Source organism: Jaculus jaculus, chromosome 12 (genome assembly GCF_020740685.1).
Source record: "Jaculus jaculus isolate mJacJac1 chromosome 12, mJacJac1.mat.Y.cur, whole genome shotgun sequence".
NCBI classification, from domain to species: domain Eukaryota; kingdom Metazoa; phylum Chordata; class Mammalia; order Rodentia; family Dipodidae; genus Jaculus; species Jaculus jaculus.
This window is the reverse complement of record NC_059113.1, coordinates 107,993,403-108,019,915: the sequence shown is the minus strand read 5'-3', so window position 1 is coordinate 108,019,915 and position 26,513 is coordinate 107,993,403. Positions and strand designations below refer to the sequence as shown.

Here is a 26,513-nt window from a genome sequence, read left to right as displayed (position 1 = left end):
TTTATTTATTTACTTATTTAAAGAGAAATAGAGGAAAAGAGAGTAGACGGGCCAGGCCCTCCAGCTACTGCAGATGAACTCCAGATGCATGCGCCACCTTGTGCATCTGGCTTTACATGGGTACTAGGGAATTGAACCAGGGTACTTAGGCTTCATAGGCAAGTACCTTAACTGTTGAGCCATCTCTCCAGCCCTTTTGTAATCTGTTATGCAAATGACACACTTCAACCTCTACTGAATTACCATGGTAAACAGTGTTTCTTAAGAGGTAGGGTTGGCCTAAGCTTTTCATTTTCCAAAGTGAGCATAACAAGAAATTCTGAAATTAAAATTTCCCCTCCAAGTGCCATTTTTAAAATGCATTACTTCTTTCACAGCACAGGCTCTTGTGCACACCTGGTGTACTTCCTTGGCACACACTTCTCACTTCGGTATCCCTGTTAGCAGTGGTTGATGGTAGAGTATGTCATTTGAACAGGCACCACGGCAGCTTGCTTTTGGAAGGATTGGGCTGCACCTTTGATGAATTAACCTCATGCTTGTGAGCAGTCAGGGGCTTTGAAAACCCTAATGTGATGTGATATGATGTGTGTTCCTGACCACAGATGCCCCGTTACATACAGTGCATGGCAGTGACCCACGGTAGGTGTGCAGAACAAATACTGACTGGGTCTTAAAGTGGAAAACATTTATTAACATTGAAGCTCCCATCATACAAGGCCATATAAAAATTCTTAGCATGTTGATTATATATATATATTTCTACATAGTTCCAGTGATATATAATTACTTCTCAGAATACATTGTTCAGTACATTAGTTCTGTTGACAAAAGCACTTCTCTTCAGATCCAATACTTGCACAGCCTCCTCCGGACAGAGTGGCGGCGCTTGTCAGCACAGGGTGCTCGTGGGTAAGAGGTATATGATCGGAGTGGAAACAGTGGCTGAGATTTGGTATTTGTATGCAGCGGTTTTTATCAAAACACAAAACCCTAAAGGATACTGAAATAGGAAAGGTCCAGAGACACTACTTTTAACTGCTGAATCAAATTCTTAGGAACACTGTAGTATTAAAACCTTACAACAAAAACAACGGGAAGTCAACATTAGTTCTAGACCTTTCCTGCCAGGGATAAGTCACTCAGGAATAGGAATGAGAAAGATCTCCTTTTCCGTGTGGCACTGAGAAGAGGAAAAAGTGCTAAGTTACCTCCTTGCCTCTCAATAACAATGACAATTTCAGGAAATACCAGAAGAAGCATGTTCTAACCCAGCAGTTCCAGGAAACAGGGGCTGAGCGTGGACTTCGCTCATGCTGATCCGTGTCACGGCGCCACCTCCAGTGGAAGACAGGCACTGCACACTGTGGTCTAGGGCTTAATGTCTTGAGGATGTCCTGGCTGTTTTCTCCCCAGCGAGCTAACGGAGATGCCTGAGTTACGCCCCGGTCAGCTACCTGTTAAGTTAGTGAGATGAGGTGCGCTCTTGGACGTAAGTACTGGGTCAAAAGGCCTGTTTCAGTAACCTGATTATACTAGAATACTAAAAATAAGTTATCTCTACAGAAACCTCTAAAGGGAACAAAATAAACCAAATTATATACCTAAATAAACATTTTAAGGGAAGAAGAGCCAGTGGCCTGAATGTCAGACAGTGTTGGCTACGCTGTAATCCTGGTCCCCACTGGGCTGCAGCTGGACCACAACGCTGTGCTCGCTGCTGTCGTTCTCGGCATCGCTGCTGTCGGTGTCTTCGTTGTCCTCCTCGTAGTCTGAGGACTCGGTCGCGTTCTGATGCGAGTGGGACTCTGACAGAGCCCCGAATGACTGGGTGCTGACGGAGGCTAGTGGTCTGAGGAGGGGGGTGTGTTCTGACACCTCGTTTTCTTCCTGACTGCTGTCCGTGTCAGAATCTGAGTCACCCTGAGAAGGAACCACTTTCTGCTTGCAGACTGGACATGTCTTTTTGGTCTTGGTGAGCCACGGGTCTACACACTTGCAATGATAAGCTGTTGAAGCAAAACACACCTTTAGTCAGTGCCGGGGCGGGGCCTTACAGTCTCCTGGGCGCGTGGCACGCGGAGAGCAGACTCGTGCGGTGAGAGCAGTCACTGCGGGGTACAAATGCCGCTATCCTTTCAAGACTCCACAGTGTGCTCCCAACTTTTCTGGGATGCCGTATTTAAGGCACTTGAAAGTACGTAATTTTCTTACCATGTGAACAGGGAAGAATCCTGAGCTTGTCTCCATCTTCATATTCGTCCAAACAAATGGCACACACATCGTACTCATCTCCTGCAACAAATCATAAGGAAAACGCAAAGACGGCTTGCTTTAAGTTTAGAGACTTCACTGGAGTAAGAGAAGGAAGGAGGAGAGATGATAAAGAGCTCCTGCCCATGAGAGGGCAGCAGGGTAAAGCCTCTAGATGAGCTTCTTGAGACTTCTCCGACTGTGAAGTCCGCTGACTGTAAGAGCTGCTGGTTGCTCTCTCATGGTTTCTGTCAGGCCGAGCGGCTGCTCCACTGTTCAAGGACCTGAAGTTTTCAGTGACTAGACTTCAGCTTAACTAGCCAATTAAAAGTGGAGCTCAGATTTGTTTGCCCTGGCTATCTCTGTCAAAAATAACAAAGCCGGGCATGGTGGCGCACGCCTTTAATCCCAGCACTCGGGAGGCAGAGGTAGAAGGATCACCATGAGTTCGAGGCCACCCTGAGACTACAGAGTGAATTCTAAGTCAGACTAGGCCAGAGTGAGACCCTACCTCAAAAAACAACAACAACAAAAAATTAACAATCATATTGGTGTTTTACATAACTACTCATGCTGGTTTTTTTTTTAAAAAAATTTATATTTATTTGAGGGAGAAAGAGAATGTGTGCGCCAGCATCTCCAGTTGTTGCAAATAACTCCAGATGCATGTGTCACCTTGTGCATCTGGCTTATGTGGGTCCTGGGGAATTGAACCTGGGGCCTTTGGCTTTGCAGGCAAGCGCCTTAACTGCTAAGCCACCTCTCCAGCCCCAAATGCTAGTTTTCAAATGTTTTATGCCAAACAAGAAAATCTCATGAGTTAAACTTCTTAAAGTGTCTGAGTCCTTCTTGTGGTGGGTACTGGGGACTAAACCCACACGTGGTAGGCAAGGGTTCTTCTACTTGAGTATAGGTCATTTGTTTTTTCCCCACAAATAAAAATCATGTCAGGGGCCCAGTGTGGTGGCATACGCCTTTAATCCCAGCACTCGGGAGGCAGAAGTAGGTGAGTTCAAGGCCACCCTGAGACTACATAGTGAATTCCATGTCAGCTAGAGTGAAACCCGACCTTAACCTCCCCCCCCCCACAAAAAAAAAAAATCATGTCAGAACATACGCTCAAGGGCTTTTGCCTTATTAACGAAAGCAGATCTGAAGTGGGGTGCTTTGGCTTCTGGTTTCCAACCCCAGTTCTGAGGTATGTGGCAAGAATTAGTCTATGACATACTGTCTCTATCTGTGCAGGAATCCCATGTCTTGCACTGGTATTATGATAAAGCTAGATGATACAAGCTTACGACCAGGCCATAAGTATCCAGTAAATGGGTGCATCCTACTTTAATACTGTGTTCTCACCATCACCTTTCCAACAGTTTACTTAATTCAAAGCTCTTGTGTGGAATTCAGATGATAAGTGTATTAAATTTGAAAGTATTTATTGGCAAGCAGAGAGACAGAGAATGGGTGTACCAGGGCCTTCTAGCTGCTGCAAATGAACTCCAGATACATCTGGCTTTACGTGGGTACTGGGGAATTGAACTCAAGTTGTTAGCTAAGCTTTGCAGGCAAGCACCTTAACTGCTCAGCCATCTCGCTAGCCCCAGTGTTTTTTTGTTTTGGTTTGGTTTTTAAAGCAAACAGCCTTTTAAATGTAGCTACTTTTTCATTTAAGTTAATAATTTGGTACCTCAGTGATTCCTTCAGTTCAATATTTTCCATTAAATGTTAGGCAAAAACATGAAGGGGATTCTTATATGTATACACATATATACACACACACATACACACACACACATACACACACATATACTTGTGAAATAAAGAGGTCAATTCAATGTCTGCTCTATCCACAGGAGGCATCAGAAATAAAGCCATTGTCTGGGAAGTCAGGATGAACACTGTATTTTAAAAATTATTTATGTACTTATTTGAGAGAAAGAAAGAATGGGTGCACTGGGGCCTCTAGCCTCTGCAAACAAACTCCAGGCGCATGCACCACCTAGTGCTGGAGCAGGTACTTGGGAATCAAACTCGGGTTCATTGGCTCCGCGGGCTAGTGTCTTAACTGCCACGCCGTCTCTCCAGCCCTGTGCTGTTACTACCACACATGTCATCAGCTCAGGCCAAAGGGAGGGGCTGAACCTGACAGCATGGGTGGGCTCCCATTTCCCTGTCTGCTGATCCACGGGCATAGATAGTGACAGCTTGAATGTACTACGCAATTAAGTCAGGACTGAGGTTCTCAAAAATGGCGAACATGCAGCATTACCACCTCGTAACCTATACTAGAAACAGTCACATGGCTAATAGGCACTGAAGTGGGGAGACCAGCCTGATTTTCCACATGGGCTTAAGGATCACAGGGTCCTTCAAAGAGCATGTGAGAGTAGAGATGGCGGGTCAGGGCACTGGCCTGGCGGCTGCAGGCAGGCAGCAGAAAGGGCGAGAAAAGCCATCTCCCTCAGCACTCCCACAGGGATGTGGGTGGTTCTGCCCACATCTTCTCTTCAGAGCTGTGTTGCACGGGACACATGATACATTTGTATCATTTACCAAAGAAATAACAAGCTGATTAGGTAATAGTTGTAGGTTATCTTTAAATGTGTACAATTGATAGCTCTGAACGGTTCCCAGTGATGGCTTCATATTTCTCCCGTGGCACTCATTCTGAACCCAGATCTCGTTCAAAGGTGTGCCGATGGCCATGGACAGGAGGGAGTGCGGCGTCCTGTCTGCACGAAGAACGTCGCCCCACGGCCAGCACCAGCGGCGGAGCGGCCAAGCAAACGTCTGTGTGTTTCACATAAGAGCTTTCAGAAGCATAATTACAATGCTATTACACCTACTAAAATGAATAATTTAACATGAAATATGTGAATTCATTATTAATATCCAATACCCAAAACAAACAAATTTCCCCAACTATGAACCCCTTAAGCATAAAGATACACACAGATTAAAAGTAAAGGGATGCATGAAACATTTCAGTAACATTTTGCCAAAAAAAAAAGGAAGAATGACCACTGATTTCACAGACAGTTTCAGAGCAAGACACCATCAGGTACAGAAAGCAGCATTATATAATGATAAAGAAGTCAATGATCCACAAGAAAATTCCTATAAATGTACACCTGGTAATGTAGCATTATATACATGAGGCAAAACCTGGTTGGATGGCAATGAGAACTATACAGGTGGAGACTTCAAGGCCCTCTGAGTGTGCTCACTGCTGTGACCGAGTACCTGGTGAAAACAGGGAGGAAGGTTTATAGCAGCTCATGGTGACGGGGCAGAAGCCAGCTAGGAAGCAGAGATCAGGGGACAGCACCGGTTAGACTTAGCCCTTTCCCCATAGCCCTAATCGCCGACAGTGAGACCCCATGTCCCAAAGGTTCCACAACCAGCCTCAGAAAGATAAACATCCCATGCTCTCTCTAATGTGCAGATCCTGGCTTAGAATTTTTAGATCTGTATGTAGGTTAGGAGTGAAAGTCAGTGGAGGCCAAAAAACTGGGAAGGGGTTGTGGGAGGGGGAGGGAACAGGATGAAACGTGATTTGAAAGTAGACAGGTAGAATACCGAGGTTGAAAAGGTTCAAGTAGGGATGAGAGGAGTAGAGAGGAAGGGTTAATCACAACTTACATGTGTGGGCTGGAGAGTTAAGGGGCAGCAGGGCGTGGTGGCGCACGCCTTTAATCCCAGCACTCAGGAGGCAGAGGTAGGAGGATTGCTGTGAGTTCAAAAACCGAAAAGAAAAAAACTAAAGATGTGTGGGAAAAAGCTATATGGAAACCTATTTCTTTGTTAGCTTATTAAAAACATAATTTTTAAAACGTTTGAACAGAAGTACTGATAATACTGCTCTCAGAAGCCATATATTATTACAGGAAACCCCAGTGCTAGGCGTGGGTTGTGCTAGGGAGAGTTGTTAGGAAGAGAAGCCCCTAAGGCCTCCAAACAATATTGCCAGTGCTCTTGGATGCCCATCAGAACTAGACACTTAGAACCTACTGCTAAAAATACAGAGAAATCAAGCTGGAACTGAGCTTGAGGCTTCTTCCCTGCCAGCTGCTATCCTGGGGCTGCGAGAGCTTATGCAGACTGCTGGGAGAGAAAAGTCATCAGTAGTTTCACCCAGTGGTAGAACGCATGTGCTACTCAGTTGAGCAGCCAGGCAAACTGTTCACTGGTGCTGCAGAGGCATGACTGCTGGATAAAACTGCTCTCAGATTGGAAAGCTATTACTACTATTTGGCTAAAAGGATATGTTGTACCCATCAAATTGCCTTTAAAAAAATGTTTTATTTATTTATTTATTTCAAAGAGAGAAAAGGGGGTAGAGAGAGAGAGGGAAAATATGGGCGCACCACTGAAAACAAACTCCAGACGCATGCACCACCTTGTGCATCTGCCTTTATGTGAGTACTGAGGAATCAAACCTGGGTCCTTCGGCTTTGCAGCAAGCTCTTTCACTGCTAAGACAGCTCTCCACTCCTCAAACTGTCTTTTAAATATTTATGTTTATGCCTACAGATTAGAGCTTCTCTCTCATCTTTGGTCAGTTTTGTTTTGTACTTTGCTATAACTCCTAGGGAGACTGAAAGCTCACAAAGGATGGAGGCAAATGCCTGCCAAGTGTTAAGACTAGTAAGACAGCTCTATCCCCCCCTCCAAGGCTTGGGGACCACTGGAAGAGGAGATGGACAGGTAAGAATCAGAGAACGGGGACAGACATGGCCTGGCTGTTGCATAATGACCCCACAGCAACTGCCATGCTCAGCCCTGCACAACATGGGGACCATCAACCGTCCATCACAGATGATGGAAGAGGGCAGGAGGCCCCTACCGTGCAGAAGAGTTACTGGCAGTCAGTGGTTGCTGGAGGAAGGGCCACATTTTCTTCAGTGGCGCAGCCTCTGACAAGGTGCGTACGCTGCTGCATGCGACCCTAGGTAAACTCAGTGAGCCGCACCCACAAAGACAGGAGGACTGGTGGGGATGAAGACGGGGCCAAGAGAAGGTCATGGGCGTAGATTTTGATTCAAATACATTGTGTATGTATGTACAAAAATTGCCACTGAATTAGACATACAAAATGAAGCATCAAAGGGCCATTCCTAAAGCAGATCTCCATCCTGGGTCTGCACAGTGAACAAGCTGCAGGGAAACCCCAAGTGGCAGCGCAGTACGGCTTCATAAATGACTGCTTTTGCTTATGGAAACGTCGTCTTTTTCTGTTTTTCTCATTGAGTTGTATTCTATTTTAATAAAATAATCATAATTGTAAATGATGATAATATTTTTTAATTTCTTGGGATATAAAACTTAGCAAGAACCACATCTATTTCCCCTCTATTCCTTACACTTTCTCTACTGAACTAAAAGCAGAACTTTTCACAAGACGTGCATAATAGGAGAATTAAAAATGATGACATCAAAACAGAAGAGAGACTAGTTGGAAAAATAAGGAATTCAGTGGAAGAGGGTAAGGAGAGGGAAAAGCGAAGGTGATGGGAGGAGGGGATTTGTGATGATGGTCTACTGTCTCTGTGTATGGAGACTGTCAATAAAAAGTTAGAAGAGAGCCAGGCGTGGTGGCGCACACCTTTAATCCCAGCACTCGGGAGGCAGAGGTAGGAGGATCGCTGTGAGTTCGAGGCCACCCTGCGACTACATAGTGAATTCCAGGTCAGCCTGAGCCAGAGTGAGACCCTACCTCGAAAAACCAAAAAAAAAAAAGGAGACCCAGCATCCTGCTGGTGTTGGTGGAGCTCCTCAAAAAAAAAAAAAAGAAGAGAGCCGGGCGTGGTGGCGCACGCCTTTAATCCCAGCACTCGGGAGGCAGAGGTAGGAGGATTGCCATGAGTTCAAGGCCACCCTGAGATGACAGAGTTAATTCCAGGTCAGCCTGGACCAGAGTGAGACCCTACCTCGAAAAACCAAAAAAAAAAAAAAAGTTAGAAGAGGGCTGGAGAAATGGCTCAGCAGTTAAGGTGCTTGCCTGCAAAGCTTAAGGACTCAGGTTCGATTCCCCAGGACCCACGTAAGGCAAATACAGAAGGTAGTACACACAGCTGGAGTTCGTTTGCAATGGCTAGAGGCCCTAGTGTGCCCATTCTCTCTCGCTTGCTCTCTCACACTCTCACTCTCTCTCTCTCTCTCTCTCTCTCTCTCTCTCAAATAAATAAATAAATTTTTTTTAAATTTAAATGAAGCCGGGTGTGGTGGCATATGCCTTTTATCCCAGCACTTGGGAGGCAGAGATAGAGGTCTACCATGAGTTCAAGGCCACCCTGAGACTACAGAGTGAATTTCAAGTTTAGCCTGGGCTAAAGCAAGACCCTACCTCAAAAAACAAAAAATAAATAAACAAAAACACGTGAACTTTTATTGGCATACAAAATTTAAGTCTGTGAAGTACTAGCCAAAAGGATTTAATAAGTATGTACCTACATTAAAGGGTCACTAAACATAGAGAAGGAAGATGCGTGGCTACAGTATAAATCCCAGAGCCCTTCCCAGCTGCCATTGTTAGCAACGCGACATTCAAGCTCGAGGCAGCCCTGTCCCTCTCTTCCCTGTATGCATGGCAGGGTAATAGCAATGGGCAGGAGCAGCTCACATCAGGATGAAACTGCAGTGAGATGACGAGCGCATGTGCCACAGCTGCCTGTTTCTATCTGCAGCACAACAGACAGCAGTTCCACAAAGGGAAAGACAGGACAAGAGGGGTCATGCAGGTTGTATGAGCATACCACCTTGCTACAGGGAGTACCTCATTGACTGACACTGCTCAGAGTTACAGGTGACAATACAAAGTATTTTAAAAATTTCAGAGCTGGAGAGATGGCTTAGCAGTTAAAGCGCTTGCCTGCAAAGCCAAAGGACCCAGGTTCGGTTCCCCCAGATCCCCGTAAGCCAGATGCACAAGGTAGTGCATGCATCTGGAGTTCATTTGCATCTGGAGTTCATTTGCAGCATCGGGAGGTCCCGGTAGACCCATTTTCTCCCTCCCTCTCCCTCTCTCCCTCTCTCTCTCATAAATAAAGAAAATGTCTGCAGATTTCGTTACTGCTTTTAAATTCTATGCCAGTTATGTCCTCCCTTTCTGCCTTCACCAGGCCCCAGAGCAGCACAACGCCTCACTGATGCTCATTCTACTCGGTGTCACCAGGGGCGGGAGAGATTCAGAAGGTATATTATATTATAGGATGTTCCCAAACACACTGGGAAATTACTTAGAAAACAAAAATATTCATTTACCTTTCTTGAATTTATGTACAGGGAGTTTCTTGAGTTGATCTTTACGAAGTCTGTTCCTTCTAGCTCTATGTCTGTCCTGGACAAATTTTGTTATCTAAAGATGGGGGAAAGGAATAAGATATTAAACATGTATGTAGAAAATGAGCATTAAACTTAACAATATCTTTTAAGCTTCTGGATAGCTGCTACAAACCAATTTATTTAACTCCTAATCACAGCATTATTAATTGATTGAAGTTAAAAGTGATTAGTTAACTCATACATTAGTCTCTGATTTTTAAACATTTTATTTACTTATTTGCAAGGAGGGCCTCTATCCACTGCAAACAAACTCCAGACGGATGCATTACTTTGTGCATCTGGCTTTACATGAAAATTGGGAAACTGAACCTGGGTCATTAGGCTTTGCAGACAAGCACCTTAACCTCTGAGCCATCTTTGCAGCCCCTTCCTCTTTAAATTGTTTATTCACCACTTTTTATTATCTTTAATTTAGTGAGACACTATAAATAGTATTACAGTTTACAAAAATACAAATAGTAGGTGTGTAAAGATGTCTTAGCAGTTCAGGCACTTGTCTACGAAGCCTAAAGACCCAGGTTCAATTCTCCAGAACCCATGTAAGGTAGATGCACATGGTGGTGCATGCATCTGGAGTTCATTTGCAGTGACTGAAGGCCCTCGTGGGCCCTTTCTCATTCTCTCTCTAATAAAAAAAAATCAAAAAATACAAATAGGCCGGGCATGGTGGCACACACCTTCAATCCCAGCACTCGGGAGGCAGAGGTAGGAGGATCACTGTTAGTTTGAGGCCACCCTGAGACTACATAGTGAATTCCAGGTCAGCCTGAGCTAGAGTGAGACCCTACCTTGAAAAAAAACCAAAAGAAAAAAAACCAAAATAATAATAATAATAATACAAATAGTAGATTATAAATACCTTAGTGGGTCAAAAGTTGAGATTACTATATGTTTAAAATGAATAAACTTTCAATCATAAATTTATTAACTATTATATTCATAAATACGTATGACTGAGCCTGAGAGTTTATATATAAAATCCATGTCAGACAGGCGTGGTGGTGCATGCCTTTGATCCCAGCACTCAGGAGGCAGAGGTAGGAGGGTTGCTATGAGTTTGAGGCCACCCTGAAAATACATAGTGAATTCCAGGTCAGCCTGGGCTAGAGTGAGAACCATGTCAAACTTCCTAGTAGTAGCTAAAACTTGAAACAACTCAAATGTCCATTAATGAATGGACAAAATAATCAATAGACTCAACAATCAGCACAAATCTCGAAATGTGCTGAAAGACAACAGACACAGAAGATGGACGTTCCACTTACACCACATGCAGTCAGGTGTGTGGTTAAGAGAGAGAACATGGAGGAGCAATCGGAGGATAAGAGGAAGGGGCACCGAGGAGCATGGGAAACTGAGGGGAAGGATGTCTTCCTGTCCTCACTGGAGTGGTAGTAGTTGTGTGGCTGTATACATGTGATTGAATACATGTCAAAGCGTACTAAATTGGGGGCTGGAAAGACAGCTTGGTGGTTAAGGTGTTTGCCTGCAAAGCCAAAGGATCCAGGTTCGATTCCCCAGGACCCATGTAAGCCACATGCACAAGATGGCACATGCATCTGGAGTTTGTTTGCAGTGGCTGGAGGCCCTGGCATGCCCATTCTCACTCTATCTATCTCTTGCTCTCTCTCTCTCTCTCTCTCTCACTGCCTCTTTCCTTCTCTCAAATAAAGAATATACAATATTTTTAAAAGCTTACTAAATTGTACAAAATAAATAACTGTAACTATTTATGTCAATCATACCTTAATGAAAAATTTTCTGAATTTTAATAGTAACCATTAAAAAGTATGAATATGAGAATAGGGATGTAGCTTAGTGTCTTAAGTGCTTGCATGGCATATATATGGAGCAATCCTTGGAACTAAAGTTTGAAAAATCAATGATAAACAATATGATGGAAGTTTTGAAATCAACAGAGAAAATTAAAGCTATGTAATCTAAATTCATAAGGAATTAAACTGAATAAAATGTAGACCTTATTTCAAATATAGGTATTCAAATAAATGTGAATAGATTAATTAGTTCACAAATTTTGTTTTAAAGGAGTCATTTACAACAGAAAAATTTCAACTACTCACAAGGTAATATTAAAACCTAATGATACTTTAAGGCAAAAATAAAGTGAAAAATGGCACAAAGCAGGTTTTAGAGAAGAGTCAGAATAGAGACAAGTAGAGCCTAAGACAAGCCACCCACACCAGAAAGAAGGCGCAGGGGTTAAAGGCACTTGCTTGCAAAGCCTGGTCTGGGTTCGATTCCCCATTACCCATGTAAAGCCAGATGCACAAAGTGGTGTGTGCATCTGGAGTTTGCCTGCAGTGGTAAGAGGTCCTGGAGTACACAGGCAATCTCCCCCGACCTCCCCTAGAAAATATATAAAAATATTTTTTAAAAAAAGAAAAAAAAAATACTCAATTCCAAAGGGGAACTCATTTTTGGAAATTCAAAGTCAGTGTTTAAACAACTGACAAGTGCAGAGAAAAAGATAATGAACAAATAAAAAGTAACTCTAAGGGCTGGAGAGATGGCTGAGCAGTTAAGGCGCTTACCTGCAAAGCCTAAAGACCCAGGTTCGATTACCCATTACCCACATAAGCCAGATGCACAAGGGGGAGCATACATCTGGACTTTGTTTGCAGTAGCTAGAGGCCCTGGTGCACCCATTCTCTCTCTCTCTCTATCTGCCTGACACACACACACACACACACACACACACACACACACTCACTCTCTCTCTCTCTCTCTCTCTCTCTCTCTCTCAAATAAAGGAAAAAAAGAAAAAGAGAAAAGTAACTGCAGCTAAACATACTTCCTACCTTAGTTCACTGGTGGGGGCAGGGGAAGCAGAACCTTTGTCCCCCAGAAATAAGCAAGATGACCCTGGTGACACAACACCAGCAAAAAGCCACCACAGACCAGTGTCCCTGACAAGCACTGCTGCAACAGTTTCCAGGGAAATACTTGCTTATCAAACACAGAGACACAGTCCCAAGTCATACACCATGACAAGGTTGGTTTCATCCTGGAGGGTCACTCGGTGTAACCCATGAATAGACTGAAGTGCAGAAATGACATCATAATCCCAGGAGAGACAGAAAGAAAGCCTTGCCCAGCACCTTTCACAATGAACTTCCTACAGAAGCCAGGAATGGGTGGACATAATAAAGGCTGCTTACAGTGAACCTACAACCAACAGTGCCCTAAATAGAAGGGAACTGCAACAGAGGTGAGATGAGCCTCTCTCAGGTACAGCAATGAGAAGGAAGGAACTGGAAACAGCAGGGAAGTTCAAGTACCCTAGTGGCAGATGACACAATCCTATACCTAAAGCCCTAAAAATGTCAACCAAGTGGCTTGACACAAACCCGGCATATTAAGAATGAGTAGATTTCCACACCAACAGCACATATGCTGAGAACAAAATACGTAAGATAGAGCGTTCATGCTGAGGGTCTGTAAACAACTGCACAAATTACACACCAAGCCCCTCTATCTTCAAGGGCTTTGATACCATGGATCATATAGCCGTAAGAGTCTTCCACAGCATAACCCGAGAAGAATTAGGATGACACAGGAGAAAATACTAGCTCAGCACCATCTTGAAAATGATCCGTCTCATAGACCCTCTAAACCCAGCAACCCTACTTCAGTCATGACTGTTCTAGAGAAACTGAGTCTGTGAAGAGCTCCACTGGCAGAGTGCACGCTAGCACGCAGCCCCGCGAGAGTCCCCAGCGCCACGCAGCCTGGCGCGCCAGTGCGCACCTCCCGCCAGCCAGCTCGCAGGAGGGACAGGAAGAAGTTCAAGGGAACCCTCAGCTACACAGCAAGTTTGAGGCCAGCCAAAGCTACATGAAGAGATCCTGGAAAGAAAGAGGAAGAGGGCTAGAGAGAGGGAGTGAGACAGAGAAAAAGGAAGGGAACAATGTGTCAGCCCCTTAACCTCAATCCCTCATAATATTCTTTGGATATATTTTCATATGAATTTTTCAAACACACCTCTATGAGAACTGAAAGAATTTAATAAGTACCTATATACTCACTACCTACATTTTATAAAACAACATTTTATTTTTTTCTTTTTTGGTTTTTCGAGGTAGGGTCACACTCTAGCCCAGGCTGACCTGGAATTCTCTATGTAGTCTCAGGGTGGCCTTCAACTCACAGCGCTCCTCCTACCTCTGCTTCCTGAGTGCTGGGATTAAAGGCGTGCGCCACCACGTCCGGCCTTCAAAACATTTTATTATACTTATTATTTCATATCTATGTACACATCATTGTATCTTGTTTTCTCCTTAGTTTCTTATAATGCATTTCAATGTAAGCTACAGACAGTGGTACATGTCACCTGAAATACTATAGCATATGTAGCATTGTATAAGAATTTACCATTTTTTTTTACAGTTCACTTTATTTTGAGGTGCAATTTACACATAATTAAGTACAGGGCTGAAGGAATGGCTTAGTAGTTAAGGCGCTTGCCTGCAAAGCCTAAGAACCCATGTTTGATTCCCTAGTACCTATATAAGCCAGATACACAAAGTGGCATATGCTTCTGGAGTTTGTTTGCAATGGCTGGAGGCCCTGGTGCACCCGTTCTCTCTTCCTCTATCTGCCTCTTTCTCTCACTCTCTCAAATAAATAAATAACTACACACATACATATAATAAAGTACAAAAAATGACATAGATACTTTAGTAGATTCAGACATCCGCTACACATCTATGCAACCTCAGCCTCAACCTCATCCACATGCAGACTCTGACTCTCACTAGGAACAGGTCATCAATCTCTTTCAGGAAATTCCTCACCCACCTCCAGGTCCCGCTGATTTTCCCCTTGCACATTATGTCTGCCTTTTCCACAGCTACATGTAAACATATGCAGTCCTTCGTGTGAGGCTCTTCCAGTACCTGTTAGATCTGTCTACAGTATGTTTTACATGGACTACATGTTAAGTTACCTACCATGAAAATGACTATCAAAATGAGACAGATGCCCACTATAATGAGGAAAGGGATTAGATAGTATTCCAGAGGAAGACTCAGTTCTGGAACTAAGACAATGTGGCCCCTAGAAGAAAATAAAAATCAATAATTGAGAAATCATAGGAATTGTCAAATTACGATATTAAAATAAGGAAAAATATTTTGCAAAAAAGTATACATTACAATTAATCCACTCTATATACATTTTCTAATATATGACTAAAAAGAGATAGATTTTTATATCTTTGTCTATTTTTATTTTATGCTCTTATTTATTTAATACCATATATATATTTTGTTTGTTTGCTTGTTTGTTTGTTTGGCTTTTTGAGGTAGGGTCTCACTCTAGTCCAGGCTGACTTGGAATTCACTATGTAGTCTCAGGGTGGCCTCGAACTCACAGCGATCCTCCTACCTCTGCCTCCCGAGTGCTGGGATTAAAGGCTTACGCCACCATGCCCAGCTATACCTCATATATTTTAATATGTAAATTAATATATTTTTATTATTTGTATTTCAAACTTTTATATTATACTTTTCAGAGTAACCCTTGGAGGGGTATTATTTACTGACTGGTGGCCTGGCCAAAAGTTACCTTTTAATATAGAACATCAGCATAAAAATAAAATAACAGTAGCACCTTCGGTCATTATTTCATCAAGAAGCCCCATCTCAATCAGATTATTACTCGTTACTTTCTTATATGGAAGACCTGAGAGCCACTACTGACACAAGTGACAGCCTTGCTTCCTCCTGTGCTGTGCGAACACCCATGCACCAGGCGCACAGATGCAGCTCTGCTCTGCATTCACCCGAGAGACATGGAGGGACAAAGTGGTCAAGAATTCACAAGAGTGACTTCTCCATTCTCCACACTCTTCTGCTTAACTGAAAGACATCACAGAAATATGTATGCTGGGGGTGGTGATGGTTAACTAAAACTAAAGATGTATGAAAAAGCCATATAGAAACCTACTACTTTGTAAGCTAATTAAAAATAAAAATTTTTAGCTGGGTGTGGTAGCATACACCTTTAATCTTTAATATATATATAATTTAATACATTCATCTTTAATCTTTATTTATTAATTTAATTTTAATATATATATAATTTTTTAGAGCTGGGTATGGTGGTGCACACCTTTAATCCCAGCACTTGGGAGGCCGAGGTAGGAGGGTCACTGTGAGTTCAAGGCCACCCTGAGACTCCATAGTGAATTCCAGGTCAGCCATGGGATAGAGTGAGACCCTACCTTGAAAAACCAAACCATACATACATACATACATACATACATACATACATACATACATACACACATATATATATATATATAAAAGAGTTTAAATGAGTAGATAAAGCTGCCCCAGAAGTCTTAGGGCAATAACTGAAAATCCCAGAGCCAGGAGTGAGATACCTCCCAGTGAGCTGTTTGTCAGGGAGGCTACAGAGGCCCCCAAACAATACAGGCTATTGCTCTTGGTTGCCCACCAAACCCAGGTGGTAAGACCGTGCTCCCAGAGACACCGCACACTTGAGTTGCAGGGCGTGGGCTGCGGTGGGAGCGCCCACAGCGGGGAAGCTGCTGTCAGGCTGCACGGAAGGCCGCTCACAGCAGCACTCGTACCTGCTACCGCAAAGCTGGCCACAAGCCGGTGGCCGCGGAGGCCGCTGGCCGTGCAGGGAAGCGCCTCCTGCTGAATGGCCAGGCGGAGACAGCCCTCCTCAGCGCGTGCCTGCGCTACAGCTCGGCGCTGCTCCCAGCCCCGACCACAGAAGCAGAATTCAGAGATGCCCAACCAGTGAGAGGCGAGAGTAAGCGACTGTTGTTTGTTGGTTTGGTATTTTGAGGTGGGATCTGTGTCTGACCCAGGCTGACCGGAAATTCACTACATAGTTCCAGGCTGGCTTCGAACTTATGGCCACCCTCCTACCTCTGCCTCCCAGTGCTGGGATTAAACGTGTACACCACCACGCCTGGTGTGACTGTTAAGTCTCCACCCTCAATGGAACATCTCTCCCAACCCTTCAAGGCTCAGAAAACACCATGGAATGGCATGGAAAGAATGCCAGAGCCAGAGGGCTGGGGAGGAGAGGGCCTGGGAACACTGTCTTCCGGACACAACCTAGCTGCTGAACGCATGAACTCACGGAAGCTGCGGTCTCCTGTACGAGATCGAGCCTGTTGCCGTTCTAGCATGGGCGGGGAAGGGCTCATGAGACAACATTCCTCCCAGGAGAGCTACTGACTGACAGCTATTGGTGACCTGGGAAAGGGGAGTCATGTTCTTCAGGGGTGTAGCCACTGGCTAGGTGCCTATCTCTATCAACTAACCCCCACCCATGCTCACGCAAGCAATCTTAACTTTAACTCAGGAGTTACACACGCGCGCGCGGGAGGGGATTAGCTGGAGACGGGGTTAAGTGGGAGAGGCGAAGGGTAATGGGGGGTGAGCAGTCTCAAAATATATAAATGTATGAAACTGTCAAAATTAAGGTAAGATTAAAATACAAAAAAATCAAATTATAAAACAAATAAAGAAATACATAGGGTTGGAGAGATGGCTTAGCGGTTAAGTGCTTGCCTATGAAGCCTAAGGACCCTGGTTCTTGGCTCAATTCTCCAGGACCCACGTTAGCCAGATGCACAAGGTGGCACATGCATCTGGACTTTGTTTGCTATGGCTAGAAGCCCTGGTGTGCCCACAGACACACATTTTCTTTCTCTCTCTGCATCTGTGCTCACAAGTAAATGAATATGGAAACAATCTAGGGAATGCTAGGAATCTAGCAGAATCACTGTTTTCTCCATGAGGGGCACTGTGCTACCAGGCAGGACAGAATGGGGCCAGCACGGAAGCTGTGCAATTACTCACTTTAGGTGATTTTATTTATTTAGTCATTCATTCACTCATTCATTCATTACGAGAAAGAATGGACATGCCAGGTCCTCCTGCCCCTGCAAAAGAACTTCAGATGCACCCCTTTATGTCTGGCTTTGTGTGGGCACTGGGGAATGGAACCCAGTTCATCAGGCTTTGTAAGCAAGTACACTTAACGTCTGGATTTGCCTATTTGATACCATATCTTCTAGCAAGAAGTCAGCTCAGTAAGTGATACCCAGTTGTTGGCACAAACCCCTGAAACTGCTCTAAGCCAAGGGTGTCATTTCTAAGTCCAGGACCTTCTGTGGTCATCCCTCCCACCCTGTCCATAGTACACCCCATTGACATGCTGTAGTCTCCCATTGCTGGGATCCAGAGGACAGACAGCTTTAATTCCAGCACTCGGCAAGTAGAGGTAAGAGGATCTCCGTGAGTTCAAGGTCACCCTGAGACTCCATAGTGAATTCCAGGTCAGCCTGGGCCAGAGTGAGACCCTACTACAAAACAACAACAACAACAAAAATTAACCAAAAGATTAAAAAAGAAAACAAACCCTCCAAGCCTCAGTATTACAAAGTAGAAGCACTATAGATTTTTTTTACTCAACAACAAAACAACAAATAGATAAAATAAAATAATGCAGTGGGGCTGGTAAGATGGCTTAGTGGTTAAGGTGCTTGCCTGCAAAGCCTGAGGATCCAAGTTCGATTCCCCAGTACCAAGGTAAAGCCAGATACACAAGGTGGCACATGCACCCAGAGTTCATTGACAGTGGCCAGGGGCCCTGGTGTGCCCATTCTCTCTATATATCTGCCCCCACAAATAAATAAATACTTTTAAAAAGAAACACAAACTCAGCCCATTGGGCACGGTGGCAGGGCCGAGGCTGCCCAGGCCTCTGCGCACGGGAGGAGCCACAGCAGCACACCCCAGCACAGCACAGAGGCAGACACGGGGCTCCAGCAAGCGCCCCAGGATCCGCCCCAGTGACACCCCCTCCAGCCAGGCAGCTGGAGATCCAAGCTCCAAGCTTAATAAAACACCTACGTCTACGGAGGACACACAGTCACACTTCCTCAGGAAGCAATTAGAGGCACAAAGGGTAAAAAGGAATCTCTCTTCTTGTACAAATATAAAGTCAAAATGGATCAAAGACCTCAATATAAAACCAAAAGCACAGAAAGTACTATAAGAAAAATTAGGGAACACGACCAGGATCAGAAATAGGCAAGAATTTTCTGAACAGAACATCAATAGCACAGGAAATAGCCTCAAGTACCAACAAATGGGACTACATGAAATTTAAAAAGCTTCTGTATGCAAATGAAACTGTCAACAAAGTGAACAGCTTACAGAATGGGAGAAAACCTTTGCCACCAACACTTCAGACAGAGCTAATAGTCAGTTTACAAAGATTACAAAAATTAAACACCACAAAAATGAATTTGCCAGTCACCAAATGGGCTAATGAAATGAACAGTTTACAAAAGGAGAAACACAACTGGCCAAAAAGTCCTCAAGAGGGTGTTGCACACGCTGATCTGTCAGGGAAATGCAGATCCAGAGAACCCTGAGGCGCTGCCCTGCCTCGGTCAGAATGGTTACGGTCCAGGGAAAGACAGCGAGTGCTGGCCAAGGATGTGGGGACAGAGGCACCCTCGTCCTTGGTTGGTGGGAGTGCACACGAGTACAGAGTACAGCCATCATGGAAATCAATATGGAGATTTCTGAAAAACCGTTAACTACAACTCCCATACGCCCCAGACCTCACTCCTGGGCACACTCCCTAAAGACACCATACTCTACCACAGGGATGCCTACACAGCATGTTGACTGCTGCTCTATTTATGACAGCGAAAGAGTGGAGTCAGACTACATGCCAGTGTCAGAAGAATGGCCAGGAAAATGGGATCCATAAGCACAATGGGATTCTACTCAGCATTAAGTGGAGGGACCTGGAAAGAATCGTATTGAGTGATGTGACCCACTCAGGCCAAAGCTGCTGTTCTCTCTGCTAGGCGGTCTTACCCTCTGATCTCTGTAAGTGTTCATATATAAGGGGAAAAGTGGCTAAAATCTATAATGAATATAGGCCTGAAGAGATGGCTTAGAGGTTAAGGCAATTGCTTGAGAAGCCTAAGAACCCTGGTTTGATTCTCCAGGACCCACAAGAGCCAGATGCACAAGGGGGCACATGTGTCTGAAGTTCATTTGCAGCAGCTGGAGGCCCTGACACACCTATTCTCTCCCTCTCCCTTCTTCCCTCTTTCTTTCTCTGTTCTCTCTCAAATAAGTAAAAATAAATTTAAAAATAAATAAAAGTTTAAAAAGGGAATGTAAAGACATGAGCTGGAAGGGGGAATGGGCAAAAGAATATATGTGACATGTGAGCATGAGGGAGAACAGAGGGTCAGATGATTGGGAAACAAGAAGCAGGATGAAATTGAGGGCAAGAATTAAAAACTATTTGAAAACGCAATGCATGCAGCGTCAATGGACGGGGAGTGAAAAGGAAACAAAGTAGAGTGGTAGGAGGGGACTAGCAAATTTGGGGGGATTACATAAGTTTTTAAATAAAGTTTTTAATTTTAATAAAAAGAAGGAAAAGTTGTAAGGCGTGGTGGCACACACCTTTAATCCCAGCACTCAGGAGGCAGAGGTAGGAGGACCACTGTGAGTTCAAGGCCATCCTGAGACTACATAATTAATTCCAGGTCAGCCTGGGCCAAAGTGAGACCATACCTTGAAAAACCAAAATACCAAAACAATAATAATAATAATAATTAAAAAAAAAACAGGAAAAGCTAGCCCAGGTATGGTGGCACACACATTTTATTCCAGCACTCAGGAGGCAGAGGTAGGAGGATCACCATGAGTTTGAGGTTACCTTAAGAGTACATAGTGAGTTCCAGGTTAAACTGGCCTCAAGTGAGACTCTACCTTGAAAAAAGCCAAAAAAAAAAAAAAAGAAAAAAGAAAAAGATAAACCCATTCATATATATGATGGAAAAATTATCATCAGCCACAACAGAATTTTGTCAAACTGCACATTACATATTGTAGAAAACGGGATTTCCACCAGGATGACGGATACAGACACTGAGGATAATCAAAATGCACCAAAACAGAAATCCAGAAGCTGCCGAAAACTACTAAAGCGGACTTAAATCACAGCCACCAAGACTCGGGGATTTCACAGAAGGGGGGGCAGAAAGAATGTAAGGTGGGAGGGAGCATCCAGAGGCATCGCCTCCACACACAATGACTGCTGCTCTCACAACTCAACTCCACTCCGTGGCCTGGGGGCAGGGAGGAAGGAAGTGATGGTACCAATGCATGATAGGTCCATATAAAGCATATACTTAATAAAAAAAAAAAAGAGCACAAGTGAAAAATGAGACTATACTAACAATAGTCAACAATAAAATAACCAGTCATAACTTAACAAGAAGTGACAAAATCTGCCGGGCGTGGTGGTGCACACCTTTAATCCCAGCACTTGGGAGGCAGAGGTAGGAGGATCGCCATGAGTTCAAGGCCACCCTGAGACTACATAGTGAATTCCAGGTCAGCCTGGGCTGCAGCAAGAGCTTACCTCAAAAAAAAAAAAAAAAAAAAAAAGACAAAATGGAATATCATATTAGCAACGCTGCGCACATTGGCAGCTCTGTGCCTATGAGTATCTGCAGTATGAATGTATTTTCATACATAACTGAATGCAGAAGAAACAATTCACTACAGCGTAAGTCAGAAAACAGGTAATTTAACATAATTCATTCTAAAACAAAATCTTGATTACAACTAGCATTTTATAATTTTACTATAATATAAGGAATAAATTCAAGTAACATGATTATTTTTGATATCCATTACTTACCCTTTTTCATAAGTGAATTCATCTTTAAGGGAATTAGCTGCTGATTCACCAATAAAGACAGATGGAATGTCGATTTTCTTCAACACATCAACTGTATAAAAGAACAATGAATTGATGTGTAAGGAGCCCACACCTAGTGTGTGGTCAAGTTAACATTCCTCACACCAGCAGCAATGCAACTGGAAACAACTACAATCCACTCTGCCTATCAGCTGGTTTTCCAGACTGTAGCCATCTACAAGGTGGTTTAGAGAAACTAACATTTACAGTCACAAAGCTAATACATATATATGTATGTATGTGTGTGTGTATATATATATATATATCTCAAAGATATAGTGGTTATATTCCACAAGAAAAACTGAAATTAAAAAAAAACTTGTAATCATGAATGTTGGTAGTAAACATATCAGTAGCACTTAAAAGGGTTTTAGTAAAAGTTACTGAGACCAGAGTTGTGGAAACTATATTGCGTAAAGAATCAAAAATTTAAAAAGTCACTGCCAAGCATGGTAGCACACATCTTTTATCCCAGCACTGGGGGCAGATGTAGGAGGATCACTGTGAGTTCCAGTCAGCCTGGGCTACATACAGTAAGACCCTGCCTCAAAAAAGGAAGATGGGAGGGAGGGAAGGAAAGAGAATGAATAATAAGGTACAAGGCTTTAAAATTCACAAGAACAGAGCCAGGAATGATATGCACACCTTGAATCCTAGACTTCAGAGGCTGAGGTAGAAGGATCTCTGAGAGTTCAAAGCCAAACTAGACTACAGAGTGAGCTCCGGATCAGACCCTACCATGAGGAAAAAAAAAAAAAATCACCAGACCGTAGTAGGTACTGTGTTTATCTATGTATTCTAAAATTTAAGGCTATTTATTTCTGAATGAATCCCAAATGTATCTATGGTGTCTTTAGCTAGCATTTTTTTTTAATTCAGTGCTTTGTTTTACCCACCTTCATTACTTAAGAGCATATCAATCAATCAAAGAACTACATTGGCTTAAAAAAAAAACTTTCTGATTGTTCAGAAAAGGACAAGTCAATTCTACCCCAACTGCAAATACAATTATCCCATGATTAACAACTAAAAATTCTCTGACAGAGAAGAAATTTCGCTTTTGAACAGGAAAGGAAAGCAGAACAATCTGTCACCGGTCAAATGATCTGTCAAGCAGGAGAGAGGAAACGTGATACCTGTACTTACTGTCGTTGGATCCCATGCTGATGAGGTCGTCCGAATCCACATTGTGAACCACTGCGGCTCGGTACCCTGCCCTCTGTGCATTTAAGACCTGCGGGTGAGAGCACAGCACACTGTGAGGGAGACAGCAGCGCCCGGTCATAGGGCTCCTCACCTCCAGCAAACACCAAGCAGTCCACACGCTCTAGGCAGAACATGGGGCGGAATAAAGCTCAGGTGTCCTTAAACACATACATGCTTACAGCAGATGACTAAGGTCTTACACATTAGATTCCTGACTTCATTCATGATAAGTAAAATCAGAAGCAAATAAAAGACAGGGACAGGCTCAAACAGTGACAGGCCCTGGAATAATAAAGGGGTTTATTTCTAAGATAAGAACTTTCTGTGGTCAGGTTCAGTGGTCATTATACCTACGGCACTCAAATCCCATCTCTGTTGTAATCTGATTAAAAAAAAAAAAAAGCCTGTATTATGTTCCAAACAGTAAAGGAAAACCAGAAGTCCTAATATTGAGGATCTGAGAAATGAGGCCATGTATCAACCCCAGTCAGTCAGGCGAGTGGGCATTCCCACTGTAAAAATCTCTTCTGCCTCACCCTCAATGATTCTGAAACTATTCACCAATAGGTTGAGATTTCTAAAAGAGGCAGTATATCCTATTACTAAAAAGAAGGACCCTATAGGAGATATGAATATCTTGGGAAGTTACTACTGTGTTCATTATGGCTTCCACAGGAAATACCCTGACAGAGAGAAGGTGTCACCTGAGGAAGCTAAGTGAGCGTTTGTTCAGGCTGAGGACGAGCCAAGGCCCTGGCCTGACCCTCGCACGAGCACACTGGGCAGGTGGCACACCAGAGGTGAAGGCAGCAAGATCAGACGTTACTGCGAGTCAGAGGCCAGACTGGGACACAGGAGACTACGCAAAAAAGAAAAAAGAACTGGCTGGGCAAGGTGGCACAAGCCTTTAATCCCAGCACTGGAAAGGCAGAGGTACGCAGATCGACATGAGTTCAAGGCCACCCTGAGACTACATAGTGAATTCCAGGTCAGCCTGGGCTACAGTGAGACCCTACCTCGAAAAACAAAAACAAAAAGATCAGCTGCAATTACTTGCACAAGGCTTTTATATAACTAAGCCCATTAGCATTCTATCAGGGATGAAGGGGGGACTTACGGGCCCCACCACTCCTTGAAAAGCTACCGGCAGTTAATGTTCCCTGGAAGAGTGGTAGACATTTTCTTCAACATGATCGCTGCTAAGTTAGCCACACTCCTCATTCATGCTCAGATAAGCAATCCTAACTAAACTCAGTGGATTTCTCCTGCTTCCCCCAAAAACCATGAGAGAGGGACTAGGCGAAATAGGGGTTCAGTAGGAGTGGGAGGGGACAAAAGAAGGTAGTAGAGACTGAATGTGATCTAAACAGATTGTATATATGTATGCAATTGTCAAAAAAAAAAATAAAGAAAAGTTTTTATTTAACAGTTCACACAAGTGTTACTATTGGGCAGAAAAAATTTTAAGAATAAAGAGTTCACTGACACAAGACTTGCTCCTTTAACATTGGACTCAACCAGCCAATGACACAGAATGTTACATAGTCATTCAAGGAAAATGTCAAAAACACATTTACGGGGCTGGGGAGATTGCTCAGGCTTGCAAAGCTTGCCAGACTCAATTCCCAAGCCCATCCATGAAAGCTGGACAAAAAAAAATGGTCAAGGGCTGAAGAGATGGCTTAGCAGTTAAAGCACTTGCCTGTGAAGCCTAAGGATCCATGTTTAACTCCTAGAATCCCACGTAAGCCGGACACAGAATGTGATACATGTGCAAGGTCACACATGTGCACAAAGTGGTACGCGTGTCTGGACTCTGATCACAGTGGCTGAAGGCCCTGGCATGCCAATATCCTCTCTCTCTCATAATTTAAAAAAAAAAAATCTGGGGCTGGGAGATGGCTTAGCAGTTAAGCACTTGCCTGTGAAGTCTAAGGACCCCAGTTCTAGGCTCGATTCTCCAGGACCCACGTTAGCCAGATGCTAAGGGGGTGCACGCATCTGGAGTTCATTTGCAGTGGCTGGAAGCCCTGGCCCGCCCATTGTCTCTATTTATCTGCCTCTTTCTCTCTCTGTCACTCTCAAATAAATAAATAAAAATGAACAAAAAAAATTTTTTTTAATCTGTTGGGCTTGCCTTGAAGGGAAAAAAAACAACAATCAAGCATGGTCAACCTTCTAGTGTTCACTTGCAGTGGTCAGAGGCTCTAGCACGCCAGCATGCACACTCACACACATACATGCATGTGTGCAAATAATTCTTTTCGATTCCCCACCACCCATGTAAAGCCAAATACACAAAGTGGCACATACATCTAGAGTTCAACTGTAGTTGATAGAGGCCCTGGTGTACCCATTCTCTCTTTCTTTCCCCTCTCTCTCTCTGCTTGCAAATAAATAAAATTTTAATGACCATTTTAACTGTTTGCCAAAAGCTAATAAAGTAACTAAGGAGAAACATTTTGTTTAGCATCTAAAAAAAAAAAAAATACACTTCTTGCCAAAAATACAGTTTAAGAAATATATCATCACTGAAGTAGACCTAAAACAAACCCAACATGGCTCAGGGAAATTTGCAAAAGAGGAGGTGGAAAGACTGTTAGAGCCACATGTTGGGACATTATACACAGAAACACTGCCTCTCCTTCCCCCTGTAACTGATGGGCACCCCCAAAATGCACGACCCGCATTCCCCAACAAGGAGGGGCCCTAAGGGGGGTAGGGCAGGGAGGGGGCTAACGATGGTACCAACGCGGCTGTACACACACTGCGTACATAACTAATAAAAAAATGAAAAATACATGATTATGGGGTGGGTAGGTGGGGGACCCAGAGAGAGCACAGGGTAAAAAAAGGGGGCAGGCGGGTAGGGCTAAAAAAAAAAAAAAAAAAAAAAGAAATATGGTTATATCAAGCATTTCCTGCTGATATGAACTTGTTTAAAAAATTTTAAGCTAAATAATACTCATCAATGAAATTACACAATTTCAACTGTTTTCTACAAAGGAGTCATGAGAATGAAGATGTAACAAGACACAGAAAAGCAGCCGTCTCTGGCACCAGGATAGAGTTAAGACTGTGTAGTTCAAATCAAAGTTATGGGGTAAGACGACGCTGGCTGGCAGGCACAGGCCGGGCGCTCCGGCAGGAGGTCTCAGCGCTCCGGGAGCCGGCTCGGGCCGGGCCTTCTTGCTCTTCTGCCGGCCACACAGCGTCCCTGGAGCACGGCCCCTCGGGCAGGTTCTCCGGGCCGAAGCTGCTCCATGGGCTGCTCTGCGCTGTCCTACATGCTGTCTCCTCCAGCAGCAAGTGCTCCTGCTAGAGCGCTTGTACTTATCTCGATCTGTTTCCATTTCCCTTTAATAAAAAGTTGTAAAGTGCTACACGTTAAACTTATGCATGTACGTACTATCCTATTCAAAACAGGCTTTCAAGAAGTCTTTAAGTCCTTGGCAGTTATCTGGTAAGAAGAGACAAGGTAATGGCCAATTTTGTAAGATGCTTTCTCACTCCCAAATTACTAAGACTCATAATACAAATAAGATGATTTATAACAAGTGCTATGTGGTTCCTAAATATAGCCAATCAGTTCTTAAAACTACATCAAGCAATTGAGTAAAAAAAAAAAATTCATGTATATTAACCCAGGCTGACCTGGAATTCACTATGGAGTCTCAGGGTGGCCTCGAACTCACCGCAATCCTCCTACCTCTTCCTCCTTAGTGCGGGGATTAAAGGCGTGTGCCATCACACCCAAGGAAAAATATTTCTTTCACCTACTCCAAATGCAGTTTTATTCATATGTAAAATGTAAAATTTTATCTGATCACTATCAGTTGTATTCATATGTAAGATACAAAACCATGTCACTATCAACTGTATTCATATATAAAACTGCA

At 43.6% G+C, this 26,513-nt stretch overlaps 1 protein-coding gene across 3 annotated transcripts in view; it reads right to left on the bottom strand.

Annotated features, from left to right (window-relative positions):
* Positions 1–673: 673 nt before the first annotated feature.
* Positions 674–26,513, bottom strand: part of Rnf13 (ring finger protein 13) — a 61,918-nt gene continuing 36,078 nt past the window's right edge. The window contains exons 5-10 of one of the 3 annotated variants that reach the window (XM_004655904.2): positions 22,555–22,642; positions 21,349–21,439; positions 14,568–14,673; positions 9,517–9,610; positions 2,215–2,295; positions 674–2,009 (exon numbers count right to left, since the gene is read on the bottom strand). In XM_004655904.2, coding sequence (XP_004655961.1) covers positions 1,648–2,009; positions 2,215–2,295; positions 9,517–9,610; positions 14,568–14,673; positions 21,349–21,439; positions 22,555–22,642 — 822 coding nt within the window. In that variant the 3' untranslated portion in view covers positions 674–1,647. Of the gene's footprint in view, positions 2,010–2,214; positions 2,296–4,825; positions 5,497–9,516; positions 9,611–14,567; positions 14,674–21,348; positions 21,440–22,544; positions 22,643–26,513 lie in introns of those variants that run through there. The other 2 variants (XM_045131144.1, XM_045131145.1) reach the window with 2 other exon arrangements.